General features: G+C 26.4%; 11 protein-coding genes and 1 non-coding gene across 12 annotated transcripts; 5 read left to right on the forward strand and 7 right to left on the reverse strand.

Annotated features, from left to right (window-relative positions):
• Positions 1–115: 115 nt before the first annotated feature.
• On the forward strand, positions 116–3331 carry HAN_1g139 (smc2; the record flags this gene model as incomplete). Its single annotated transcript, XM_001712250.1, has 1 exon — positions 116–3331. The coding sequence occupies one exon, from the start codon at positions 116–118 to the stop codon at positions 3329–3331; it is 3216 nt and encodes a 1071-aa protein (XP_001712302.1).
• Positions 3332–3348: 17 nt separating this feature from the next.
• HAN_1g140 (prsB3) lies at positions 3349–3954 on the reverse strand (the record flags this gene model as incomplete). Its single annotated transcript, XM_001712251.1, has 1 exon — positions 3349–3954. One exon carries the CDS (start codon positions 3952–3954, stop codon positions 3349–3351), a length of 606 nt encoding a protein of 201 aa, XP_001712303.1.
• A 238-nt stretch (positions 3955–4192) lies between these two features.
• Positions 4193–4272, forward strand: HAN_1g141. Its single transcript has one exon. It is a non-coding gene; the product is annotated as a tRNA-Leu (tRNA).
• HAN_1g142 (nop56) lies at positions 4254–5495 on the reverse strand (the record flags this gene model as incomplete). Its single annotated transcript, XM_001712252.1, has 1 exon — positions 4254–5495. The coding sequence occupies one exon, from the start codon at positions 5493–5495 to the stop codon at positions 4254–4256; it is 1242 nt and encodes a 413-aa protein (XP_001712304.1).
• A 140-nt stretch (positions 5496–5635) lies between these two features.
• Positions 5636–7162, forward strand: HAN_1g143 (tcpB; the record flags this gene model as incomplete). The annotated part of the gene is made up of 1 exon (XM_001712253.1): positions 5636–7162. The coding sequence occupies one exon, from the start codon at positions 5636–5638 to the stop codon at positions 7160–7162; it is 1527 nt and encodes a 508-aa protein (XP_001712305.1).
• Positions 7163–7240: 78 nt separating this feature from the next.
• On the reverse strand, positions 7241–7663 carry HAN_1g144 (rps14; the record flags this gene model as incomplete). Its single annotated transcript, XM_001712254.1, has 1 exon — positions 7241–7663. The coding sequence occupies one exon, from the start codon at positions 7661–7663 to the stop codon at positions 7241–7243; it is 423 nt and encodes a 140-aa protein (XP_001712306.1).
• A 71-nt stretch (positions 7664–7734) lies between these two features.
• Positions 7735–8079, forward strand: HAN_1g145 (rps20; the record flags this gene model as incomplete). The annotated part of the gene is made up of 1 exon (XM_001712255.1): positions 7735–8079. The coding sequence occupies one exon, from the start codon at positions 7735–7737 to the stop codon at positions 8077–8079; it is 345 nt and encodes a 114-aa protein (XP_001712307.1).
• Positions 8080–8129: 50 nt separating this feature from the next.
• Positions 8130–9425, reverse strand: HAN_1g146 (hypothetical protein; the record flags this gene model as incomplete). Its single annotated transcript, XM_001712256.1, has 1 exon — positions 8130–9425. One exon carries the CDS (start codon positions 9423–9425, stop codon positions 8130–8132), a length of 1296 nt encoding a protein of 431 aa, XP_001712308.1.
• A 47-nt stretch (positions 9426–9472) lies between these two features.
• Positions 9473–9901, forward strand: HAN_1g147 (rps16; the record flags this gene model as incomplete). The annotated part of the gene is made up of 1 exon (XM_001712257.1): positions 9473–9901. One exon carries the CDS (start codon positions 9473–9475, stop codon positions 9899–9901), a length of 429 nt encoding a protein of 142 aa, XP_001712309.1.
• A 21-nt stretch (positions 9902–9922) lies between these two features.
• On the reverse strand, positions 9923–10573 carry HAN_1g148 (mak16; the record flags this gene model as incomplete). Its single annotated transcript, XM_001712258.1, has 1 exon — positions 9923–10573. The coding sequence occupies one exon, from the start codon at positions 10571–10573 to the stop codon at positions 9923–9925; it is 651 nt and encodes a 216-aa protein (XP_001712310.1).
• Positions 10574–10630: 57 nt separating this feature from the next.
• On the reverse strand, positions 10631–11797 carry HAN_1g149 (rpl3; the record flags this gene model as incomplete). The annotated part of the gene is made up of 1 exon (XM_001712259.1): positions 10631–11797. The coding sequence occupies one exon, from the start codon at positions 11795–11797 to the stop codon at positions 10631–10633; it is 1167 nt and encodes a 388-aa protein (XP_001712311.1).
• A 27-nt stretch (positions 11798–11824) lies between these two features.
• On the reverse strand, positions 11825–12592 carry HAN_1g150 (hypothetical protein; the record flags this gene model as incomplete). Its single annotated transcript, XM_001712260.1, has 1 exon — positions 11825–12592. One exon carries the CDS (start codon positions 12590–12592, stop codon positions 11825–11827), a length of 768 nt encoding a protein of 255 aa, XP_001712312.1.
• Positions 12593–12662: the final 70 nt, after the last annotated feature.

Here is a 12662-nt window from a genome sequence, read left to right on the forward strand (position 1 = left end):
ATTTAATGTTTACTTAAAAAGTTAAATCAAAAAAAAAAACTCCAGAAAAAAACTATTTTTTTTTTCACTTTTTTGTTATATTTAAATAAAATTTTAAATTAAATTAATACCAATTATGGTAATTATAAAGGAAATAATAATTGACGGTTTCAAATCATATGGTTTAAAGACTGTTTTTACGAACCTTGATCCAACTTTCAATTCAATTACAGGAATTAATGGATCAGGGAAATCTAATTTTTTAGATTCTATTTGTTTTGTATTAGGTCTATCAAATCTATCGGTTATCCGTGCTTCTAAGTTGCAAGATCTGATTTTTCAAAATGAAAAAATACAAAATAATTATGCTTTGGTTTCCATTACTTTAAGTGATAAGAATTTATCAAAAAAATTTTTAAATTTTAAAAACCTAGAAAAAATTTCTATTACCAGAAAAATAATTACATCGGGTAAAAATAAGTATTTTCTAAATGGAAAACCCATAAGTCCGAATAAAGTATTGAATTTTCTTTATTCAATTAATATAAATATTAATAATCCACATTTTTTTGTAAGACAAGGTCATATAATGCGAATTGTTCGGATGAATTCTTATGAACTTCTTCAAACTGTGGAAACGGCCTTTGGAATAAAATTGTATTCAATTAAAAAAAAAAACGCTATTAGTCTTATAGAGAAAAAAAACCAAAAGGTCAGAGAAATCGGTAATCTTTTAATAAACCAAATTCGACCACAATTAAATGTGCTTGGAAAATCTGATTTTATTTTCCAAAAAAAAGAATTTTTTAAAACCAAAAACCAAAAATGGACTTTTTTATCAAACTTAACTAATAAAGGGAAAAAAAAATTTACACTTTTTTCTGCAGAAAAAAAAGAAAAAACATATTATAAAATTTATCTTTTAAAAAAAACCAAAAAAAACTTAACAGATAGAATTTCAAAAAAATTATACAAAAAAAAAAAGGAACTAAGTAAAAATATCAAACTTTCAAATTTATTTCAAAAAAAAATCCTAATGCTTAAAGTTTCAAAATTCGAAAACCTAAAAAATTTAAAAAAATTTTTTATTCAAAAAAAACTGTTATATTTTTTTGACCAGATCAAAGTTTTTTATAATTTAAAAAAAAAAAAAGTGGAAAAGGAAAAAATTTTTTTTGTTTACTTATTTAAAAAAAAAAAAAAAAAGGAGAAAAATTTAAATAAAAAAAAAAACTTTTTTTTAATTAAAAATTTTAAGTATTATCTATCAATTGACCAATTTTTTTCCAGAGTTGACTTTAATTTAAATTTTTTGATAAAAAAAAAATTAAAATTTTTCAGAAGTCTAAATTTTTTAAAAAAAAATTTTTTAAAAGAAAATTTTTTTTTCTCAATAAAAAAAAAAAAAAAAAAAGAAACCAAATCCTTTTCGATTTTTAAAAAAAAAATTTTATTTTTTCAAAGCGACTTTTTGAGAAAATTTAACCAAAAACTATTTAAAAATATCGAACCTATATTTTTAAAAGGAGAAAAAGATATTTGGAAAATACGATTTTCGATTTTTGGGGTTATTGGATCACTGTTTCGTATAAAAAAATCTTTTTTTTCAACAGTTTTTGAATTTTCTAACCCAATTCAAACTAAATTTTTAGTAATTCTAAATGAATTTATTTCAAAAATTATTTTAGAAGAAGCTTACTTACTAAAAAAAATTTCATTAATTTCTTTGTCAAAAATTGTTTTTTATGAAAGGAGTACAGGGGTCGATAGTACATTGGTTTCGATAATAAAATATTTATCTTTCAGAAAAATTTTTTCAACATCAATACAATTTGTATTTGGAAATTTAAAACTTTTTTCCAATTCACAAAAAGATGAAAAGATGAATTTTTCGTTTCAAAAAAAAATTCGATGTATTAATCTAAATGGGGATATATTTGAATTTCCAGCCTCGGTTATATCCGGAAAAAACGAAGAAGAAGGTTTTTGTTTTTTATGTATTTTTTCGGAATTTAATAATCAAAAGGCTTGGTTTTGTCGAAAAGGTTTAATTCAAAAAAAAATATTTTTTAAAGAAAAAAAATTTAATAATAATAATTTTTACATCAATTATTTTTCAAAAAAAAAGAAATCAATTTTAATTGGGGGAAAGCAAAATTTTTTCTTTAATTTATTCGATGAAATTTTCGAAAATAATGAAAATTATAGAAGCGATTTCCAAAAACAGATTAAATTTCACGAAAAGTTTTTATCTTCTTTTCCTTTTTGTAATTTCAAGAAAAAAACAGAGTTGTCTCATAAAGAATTTAGCAGAAAAGATTATTTTAAAAAAAAAAAAATAAATTTTTTCCAAACCTTCGATTATTTAAATGCTATTGTGGAAAAATTGTTTAAAAAATTTGTTCGTTTTCGAAATAATATTTATCTATTTATTTCTCTTTTAGAATTTTTTTTTATTTATTCAAAATATTATTTTTTTTTAACCAAATTAAAATATTGTTTTCTTCTTAAATTTGGTAAAGAAATTGAACAATCTGCTAACAAAATTTTATTTACAAAACGATCCATTTATTTTTATAATGGTAGGGACTTTTCTCAAAAAAAAAACCTAAAAGAATGCAATTCTGAAGGAAAATTTTTTGTCCATAAAAAAAACTTCTTGAAAAAATCAAAATTTTTCGTTATAAAAACTGAGATGGAATTTTTTAAAATTCTTTTTGAAAACAAAAAGAAAAATTTTTCTGAATTAACTAAAAAAATGGGAACCAAATTTTTAAATCCGGAGAAATTTTTTTTTTTAATCGAAAGTTCAAAGCAATATCGAGAACTTATTAAAAAACGCGTCATGATTGAAAAAGATAAATTGATAATACAACATATTATTCAAAAACTTGATATAAAAAAAAATAGGATAATTTTTCAAGCAATGAAAAAAATTAATTTTGCTCTTCAAGCAATCTTTTCTATACTTATTCCAGGGTCTTTAGCCAAACTTGTATTAATAAGAACTCCTCGAAAAACTTTGCTTGGAATAGATTTTCGAATAACTTCTGGTCAAACCCGTTTTCAAACAATTGAAGAACTTTCAGGAGGACAAAAATCTATTTTGGCTCTATCTTTTATTTTTGCTTTATTAATGACTAAACCAGCTCCTTTTTATATTTTAGACGAAATTGATGCTGCCCTGGACCTTTGTCACACTCAAAATATTGGAAAATTGATAACCATGTATTTTCCAATGTCCCAATTTTTAATAGTTTCCTTAAAGAACGGAATCATCAGCAATGCAAGGGTTATTTTCAAAATAAAAAATTTTTTAGGAAAAAGTTTTGTTAGCAGAATAGAAAAATAAAAAAATAATCTTTATCTTTAATCCATTCTAGTTTGAATTAATTTACTAGTAACTCCGTCTATTGAAACAAGATGAACAATTCCTCCCCAGCCACTTATACAGTTTCTATTTAAGCCTAAAATTAGACAACTCGAAATTGTTTTAAATAAATCTTCCCTGTTCATTTCTGGTTTCCAAAAAACTCCGCAAATTCCATTTAAACTTTCCGAACAACTTCCAATTGTTGCAAAATCAGAAGTAGCTGATTTTGCACCAAGAATATCTTTTGATTCGATAAAAAGACGGTTTTTTTCATCCAGACCGGCAAGAACCGTTTCTACCAAAAAAGGAGCAAACCGGTGATGATACAATAAATTAGAAAGAATATTCGAAAAACCCAAAGGCTGAATTCTTTCGCTTTTTTTTAACAAGTAAATTGAAGTTTTATATTCAAGTATTTGCCTTATTGTTGAAATATCTCCAAAAAGTCCAATCATTCCTAGAAAAAGTTTTTCATGGATTTTAAATATTTTGGGAGTTTTTTGTCCTTTGGTAAAATTATCTAATCCAAAACGAAGGTCGCTAGCAATAGCAAAGCAATTTTTTCCTCCCATAATTATAATGCTTCCTCCATTATAATCCATAGAAGAAGAATATAAAAAAAAAAAGCCGTTCGAAAAAATTTTTTTTTTTTTTAAAATTTGGTTCTTTACTAAAATCTTATATAAAATCTTAACAAAATGGAACCATTCTAACCTTTTCTATAACAATTCTAATTGGGTTTTATTGGATAAGTAAATAAGTAAAAAATTTTCATACTAAAATTAAATATAAAAATTTTTTGTTTTATTTTTAAAAAAAAAAAAATCAATTTTCTAATTTGACATGGTGGCCGAGTGGTCTAAGGCGCTGGCTTAAGGCGCCAGTCTGAAAAGGCGTGAGTTCAAATCTCACCCATGTCAAAAGTTTTCCAAAATTTCAAAATATTTTTTAATTGTTCTTTAAGTTTCTTTCCGTATAAAGCCGTTGAGACCAAAGAAAAATAATCTATTTTGGCAGCAAGGGAACATTTATTCGCCAAAAATCTTGAAATTTTTCCTTTATTTTTGGAACTGGCTCGTATAATAAATGAAGAATTGAATAATAGACCGAATTTTGGAGTTTTTGTTCTTTTTTTTAAGGCTTGGAATAGAGATTTCTCTGCTCCTAATAATTGGATAGTTGATGAAGGAAATTTAACCAAGTTTTTTAACGACCCTGCTCTAGCTATCAATTGAGCTGTAAGGTTTTCACCTAACAAAGTGAAAAGATTAGGAACTATGTTTTTCAATTTTCGATTTAAGAAGGCAATTAATTGATTTTTAAAATCTAGCATTAATAAAATTTTGGATGATAAATTTTCTATTAAAGATAAATCATAAGAAGATAATTTTGATCCTACAGAATTTTTAGAAATTTCGAAAATTTTTTCCGCTTCTTTTTGGTTCATTATTAATATACCTAATTCTTTTTTTTTTTTGTAATTTATCTTTTTTTTGTTTCCAATAAACTTGACCGCAATTGCAAATAGGTAATTATTTGAAAGTATAAGATTTAATTCAGGAAAATGCTTAGAATACCATTCCTTAACTGTCATTGAAAAAAAATTCAAATCTTTTTCGATTAGTTCAAGTAAAGAATTCGATTGAACAACCGTGCTATCGGTTTTTCGAAAGCTTAAACTCATCTTGGATTGAGAGAAAAAAAAAGCAACATTATTTAAATTTTTTCTCAATCCAAAATTTACAAAATTTTGTATAAATTTTTCGAAATGAAATCGAATTCCCCGAATTATTTCTAACACGAGCTCATTGCTGATTACCTGAATGTTATTTCTTTCATTAATTTTTGTTGCTAATTTTGAATCTTCAACTCCTAATAAAAATTTTTGAGGGCTAATTTTAATTTGAGTATGAATAAATTCGGAAAGAAAATTACTTTGACAACTTTTTGATAAAAGCAAAAGATTTTTAAGTGCATGATCAATTGTTTTAAAGGGAATAAATGCCCTGAATTTAATTTTTTTAAAAAATTCATTGTAATTTTGAATAAAAATTTCCCATTTTGGAGTTTTTATTTGAAAGGAAAAATCTTCCAAACAAAAAAATAAAAAATACCCGAGAGTGTTTTCGAATAACAAATACATAATCTTTAGTTCTTAACCAACCTGTCTTTGTTGTTTATAATTATTAATAAATAATTTTATTTTCAAAAAATTAACGAAAAACTTTGGCCAAAGGAAAAAATTTTTGTGGGTATGTAAATTTTTTTTTATGTTTAGAATAAATGTATAAATATAATAATATTCCTATTTTTTTAAAGGATGTAAAAAAAATTGTAGAGTTAGTTAAAAGCACTTTAGGTCCAAAAGGAATGGACAAAATTCTTTTATCAAAGAATGGGAATTTTCAAGTCACTAATGATGGAGCTACCATTCTTAAAAATGCACTCTTTGATAGTTTGGCACTTAATATTATTCGGGATGTTTGTAATGTCCAAGATGAGGAAATTGGTGATGGAACAACATCAGTTTGTTGTTTGATTGGAGAATTAATTTCGGAAGCAGAAAGACTTAGATCAATTCAAATTCATCCTCAACTAATAATAAAAGGATTTAGAATTGCCACAAAAAAAACTTTAAATATCATTGAATCAAAAAGTTTTGATTATAGCAATGATCCTTTGCGATTTTGTTTGGAAATACTTAATGTTGTTCGCACTACTCTCAATTCTAAAATAATTTCTCCTTTTCGGGAACATTTTTCAAGAATTGTAGTTAAAGCTGTTTTAAAACTCAAAGGAAGCACAAATATAAATTTCATAAAGATAATTAAAAAATGCGGAGGATCGTTAAAAGATTCTTTTATTGAAGATGGATATATTCTTGAAAAAAAAAATGGAATCAGTCAACCAAAAAAAATTGAAAACGCTCGGATTCTAATTGCCAACACTTCAATGGATACTGATAAGATAAAAATTTACGGCGCTCAAATTAGGGTTAAAACCATATCAAGATTGGCTGAAATTGAAGTTGCAGAACAAAAAAAAATTTTTGATAAATGTAAAAAAATTATATCTCACAAGATCAATGTTTTTATCAACCGTCAATTAATTTACAATCGACACGAACGTTTTTTTATGGAACATGGAATTTTAACAATCGAACAAGCGGACTTTGAAGGAGTTGAACGTTTAGCCTTAGCAACTGGTGCTGAAATTGTTTCTACTTTTGATATTCCTTCCAAAATAAAACTCGGAAAATGCAAAATTGTAGAAGAAATACTTGTAGGGGAAGAACCAATGACTCGATTTAGTGGTTGTTCAAATGGGGATATGTGTACAATTATTTTAAGAGGAGCCAATTTTCAAATTTTGGATGAAGCTGAAAGATCATTACATGATGCTCTCTGCGTTTTAGGTCAAGTAATTCGTGACCCACGGCTTGTGTGGGGTGGAGGAAATATTGAAGCACATATCGCAAGAGAATTAGAAAATTTTTCCAAAAAAATTCCTGGAAAAACAGCTTTGGCTATCGAATCTTTTTCAAAGTCTATTCAAGGTATTCCAAGAATTGTTTCGAAAAACGCAGGTTTGGATTCAATTGATTTAATAAACAAAATAAAAAATGCTCAAGAAGAAGGACAAGAAAAAGCCTGCTTGGATTTGAACAAAGGAGATATAGGGAAAGCCGACGAACTCGGGTTAATCGAATCATCAAAATTAAAAGCCCAACTCGTTATTTCTGCAGCAGAAGCTGCTGAAATGATAATAAGGATTGATCATCAATTTTCTGAAAAAACTCCTGAAAATTAAAATTTAAGTCAAACACCGTTTATACTTTTTTCTTTTTAAAAAAATATAAAAAAATCGGTTTAAAATAAATAAAAAGATTCATAGCCTTCTTCCTCTTCTTCCTCCTTTTCGTCGGGTTCCATCGGTTGGAATTGGAGTTACATCTTCAATTCTTCCGATTTTTATTCCTGAACGAGCTAAAGAGCGAATTGCACTTTGAGCTCCTGGTCCTGGTGTTCTGCTTCTGTTTCCTCCAGTTGCTCTTAATTTAATGTGCAAAGCATTTATTCCAATTTCTTTGCATCTTTCGGCAACTTTTTGGGCAGCTACCATGGCAGCATAAGGAGACGATTCATCCCTATCAGCTTTCACTTCCATACCTCCAGTTCTTCTTATTAAGGTTTCTGAACCAGATAAATCTGTAACGTGAATAAAGGTATCATTAAAAGAAGCAAAAATATGAACAATTCCGAATTTAAGTTCGTTTCCTATTTCGGCACCCGAATTTTTTAGGTTTTTCATAAAAATTTATTTTTTAGAAAAAAATGTACAAATAAATATCGAACTTTTAGAAATTTATATTTGTGGATCGAATGAAGCAAAGAAATAAAGAGACCAAAACAAATGAATTTAAACAACACATTAGAATTATTCTATCTTCCAGAAAAACTAAATCATTAGAAAAAATTTGTAATGAAATATTAAATAAAGGGAAAGATAAAAACTTAAAAATTAAGGGTCCTATAAAAATTCCAACAAAAATTTTGAAAATTACTACAAGAAAATCTCCTTGTGGAGAAGGGACCAATACTTGGGATTTATTTGAAATAAGAATTCATAAACGATTAATTGATTTGTTTTCTTCTCAGGATATTTTGAAACAAATAAATTCGGTAAAAATTGAATCAGGAGTTGAAGTTGAAGTTACCATAATATAAATATAAAAAAAAACTCTATAAAAAAAAATTTATTAAATTTTAAAAAGCTTTTAAAAAAAAGTTAGTTTAAGTATCCCTTTCCGATTTTTTGAAAATGGAGAAAGGCGTTTTTTCATAGGCGTTTTCTTATTTGGATGTTTTCCTTTAAGTAAAAAATTTTTTTTTGAATGCTTTTCAGTATAAAATGAATTTTTCCATTCTTCATGACAAAGAGGTCGATCTGGATCAATGGTAAGTCGAATATTTTTTACTACATTCATTAAAAGATCTCGAGCTCGAATTAAAGTTCTTCTTTCGACACTCTTTCCATTCACAAGAGGAGTAAGAATAACCTGTACTTCATGAATTACACATAGGCTTCTTTCTAAAATTTCCCATTGATGAAAAGGGATTTCGACAGACCCTCTCGATGAGTTAACGTTTCCATTTGGTTCCGACATAATTCTCAACATAATTCTCAATTTTTTATTGGTTTCACAAAGCCTACTGAAATTTTCTTTTGCAATAAAATCATTAAACTCTACCAAACCATTTAAATTTACCAAAACAATGGATAAATCGTTAGCTAGAACTCTTATTCTCCCTAAAAAAGCTAAAGTGGGGTCTGGGGAAACACAAAAAGGATAAGCAGCGAATAAATAGGTCCAGGTAGCTCCTACGTTATATAGAGATGTTAATAAAGATTGTCTTTGAGATAATTTGTAAATTTCAGCAATGCGGATTAAGTGGTAATCTGATGAAATTAAAGAAAAATGACATTTTGAAACTGCTTCCTCTCCATATTTTTTTTTTAGAGTATTTAGCAAACAAATCAAATTTTCATGAGTGCTATGTGTCGTTTCCTCAATAATAAACTCAAGGCCTTCAATGTCAACATTTGCTTGTTGAGAAATATGTCGAAAATAAATATAACCTGCAGTTGCCCCAGAAAGATGGTTTTGGTTTCCATATCCACCGATAAAGGCCATAATGTCAGGCTTAAATTTTCGGTATTTAATTTGGGTTAAAATTGTACTAACTCGTCTTTCGAATTCTACTGTTATTTGATCTTGAACTAAAATTTTACTAAATATTACTGCAATATGCATTGTAGATTCTAACTGACCTTTGTAATCTTCTGGAATTGTTGATTCAGGAAATTTTCCAAGAGAAAGCAAATGGTTTAATTTATCAGCTATCTGATGAAGTCTTAACTTTGAATCATTCCCTCTATTTTCCTTTAAATTTAATTGTGTTTTTTTAAATTTTAAAATTTGCCTATTTGAGAAAATCAACCTTTTCTTTTTTAAAAATCTTTTCGAAAAAAAAAACGAAAAAGACAAAATTTTATGTTCGACAGCCTTCATTTAAATATATTTAATTTGTGAGGGTGCGCAAAATAAAATTTATAATTATGAAAAACATAGTTCAAGTTTTTGGAAGAAAAAAAACTTCTATAGCTGTAGCAGTTGTAAAAGGTCCAGGAAATGGATTTATTAGAATAAACGGAACATCCATTGATTTAATTGAACCAGAAATTCTTAAATATAAAGTTTTTGAACCTCTTCTTTTAATGGGAGAAGCTGGTTTTGGGGATATCGATATTAGAATAAGAGTAAAGGGAGGCGGGTATGTTAGTCAAATTTATGCTATTCGACAAGCTATCGCAAGAGGAATTGTAAAATATTTCGAAAAATTTGTGAATGAGACAAAAAGAGAAGAAATTCGTAATATTTTTTTAAATTACGATCGATCAATCTTGGTAGGAGATTCGCGGCGCAACGAACCAAAAAAATCAGGAGGAAAAGGAGCCCGGTCAAAATATCAAAAATCTTACCGATAAATTAAAATTATCCATTTATAATTAAACTTTTTTTAATTCTTTATTGGAAAATAACGGATCAAAGTTTAAGGATTTTTTTTTATTCTTTATTCTTAGTGAATTTTTTTTCCTTATTTGAATTGGTAAAAAAGAATACAATTTCCCGTAAACTCCCAGATTTAATCGATTCAAAAGTTCATTTTCGATACTTTTTTCAATTTCTATTTTTTTAAAATTTTCAGAAATATTTTGGTTTCGAAAAATTAATAATTTTTTATTTTGATAAAATTCTCTGGTTTTTTTTAATTCATTTATTCGATATCGAATAAAAATCTGAGTTAACTTGGTTATTTTTAATTTAGCAAAATATAGAAAAAATTTGGGCCAAAAAGCAAGGTTAATGTTAATTTCTTGAAGAGCTTTCCCGAAGTTTCTGGATAATGCAATTTTTTTCCAGGTTTTGTTTGGAAAATTTAAATTTCTTTCGTCTTTTTTAACTAAAAAAAATTTCCCTTGTTGTTGGATTATTGTCGCGTATTTGGAATTTGCTAAAGGGCAAGATTGTTTGGAGCATAAACCTGTAATATTAAATTTATGACTACAAAAATTTTTAAAAATTGTTTTTTTTTTAAAACAACAAAATTCCCTTTCTCCTATAATTTGCCATATTAAATCATCGTTTTTATTATTCATTTTGATTGCGAAAAAAAATGATTATTTGAATAAATTTAATAAAAAAAAATTAAGTTTTTATTCTGCGTTTTTAGCATTTATTTTTTCATCTTTTGTTTGAAACCTTCCATGTCCCCACTTCGAAGATGTGTCAATAAATTTTAGTTGAATTTTTTTATTGAAAAAGTTTTGAGGTTTTTGAGAAAGAGATTTCCTTAAAGTTATTTGCCGCTTTTTTGATCCCATAACGCAACCTTTTAGTAATAAAAAGTCCTCTTTTACATTTCCATAATAAGGAAATCCCCCCATTGGAGTAATTTTTTTTGTAGATAAATCAAATTCGGTTGATCCATTGTTCGAATCTAAAGCTTTTCCCACTCTATAAATTTGTAAATTTATTTGAGTCCGGTGGTGAAATCCTGTTTGTCCAGCCCGAGGGACTCTAAATGAAACCCTTGAAGGATGCCAGGATCCGACGCATGCGACCTTTCGAGCTCCTCGATGGGTTTTTCGGGGAAGTTTTGTGACTCCCCATCTTTTTATAACCCCTTGAAAACCTTTCCCCTTTGTAATGCCTATAGTATCGATAATTTCCCTTTGTCGGAATATATCTGAAATAGAAATTTCTTTTTGAGAAATTTTTTCCACAAAATTTATTTTTTGTGTTGTATTTCCTCCATTTATTTGGATTTCTAAAACTGGAGCTTTTTTTTGTTTTAGGCCTGTTTTGCTTATTTTTGAAAAAGCAATACAACGTATAATTGGACAAAATTTTTTAATCTGAAATTTAATTTTTTGATTTTCAAAAACCGAAAAACCATTGTATTCTAATTCTGTTTTTTGTTTTTTTTTAAAAGCTTTTCGTTTACTTTTGTACCAGTTTTTATAAAAATTTCTTTTAAATTCTTCGGGAAAGTTGTTTGTAGACCATACTGTACGAAATGACCTTAGTCCTTTCGGTGTTTTTATATATCCAACAAAACCAACGATTTGCAAAGGAGGAGTTTCAATTACGGTAACCGCTTCGACCACATCCTTTCCATGTAATTTTGACCCAAATTTATCAACAGTTCTCACAACATGAGTCATTCCTGCTTTAAACCCAATTGAAGCAGTTAAGTGACAGGGATGATTTTCATTATCTTTTGGAAAAGATTTAATTTTACCTTTTCCTCTTCGACATCTTTTTTTTGGCAAAAAACCAAGGGAACCATGTCTTGGAGCTTCATATTTTCGGTGAGACATAATATAAAAAGAAATTGATTTAAGTTATTAAATTTTTTTAAAATTAAAAATAATATATATAATAAAAAAAAAAAGAGGAAATATTTTAAACATAGACATTTTTTTTTTTTTACTTAATTTTTTTTTTATTAACGGAATCAGGGTCAAATTTTTTTGACAATCATCGTAAACTTGTTCGATAGCATGAATTTGTCTTATTATGATTGATTCTAATTTTTGATTTAATTTAGGTATATCTTTCTCAATTATTTTCTTAACAAAATAAAGATCTTGAATTAAAAGTTTATCTTTTCTTTTCTTTAAACTTTGGTTCTCTGGTTTAAAAATTTGAAGGTTGAGTTTACCAGAATTCGGGTTTTTAAAAATTTTTTTTTTAAAAAAATTTTCCCCCGAAAACTCGCCGTTTTTTCTTTTCTTTGCTTTTTTTTCAAAAATTTTAAAAATTGTAAAAAAATTAATAGTTTTAACTAATTGTAAAAAAATTTTAGTAAAACCTGAGTAAAAAAAACTTCTGTTAAACTTTATTCTGAATCCACTTGAAATAAAAAATGATAAATTTCTTACTATTAAATTTATGAAATATTTTAAATTATTGAAAAAATTTTCTCTTTGGACCAAATCTTTACTGATAATTGAAAATACAAATTTTTCAAAACTAAAAATTTTCAAAAGAAAAACTAAAAACCTACATTTTTTAACTAAAATAAAAGAGTTGTAAATTCTAAAGGGAAACGTTCTAAAATTGGTTCTTTTTAAAAATTTTAAAATAGTGTAGTTTTCGACTAAATATGTCATTTTCCTGCTAACAAATTAAGTCTTTTTTTCAAAATAATGTAAAAATTAGGTTATTAATAAAAATTTAATA

The sequence above is a fragment of the Hemiselmis andersenii genome, chromosome 1 (assembly GCF_000018645.1).
Source record: "Hemiselmis andersenii chromosome 1, complete sequence; nucleomorph".
NCBI classification, from domain to species: domain Eukaryota; class Cryptophyceae; order Cryptomonadales; family Hemiselmidaceae; genus Hemiselmis; species Hemiselmis andersenii.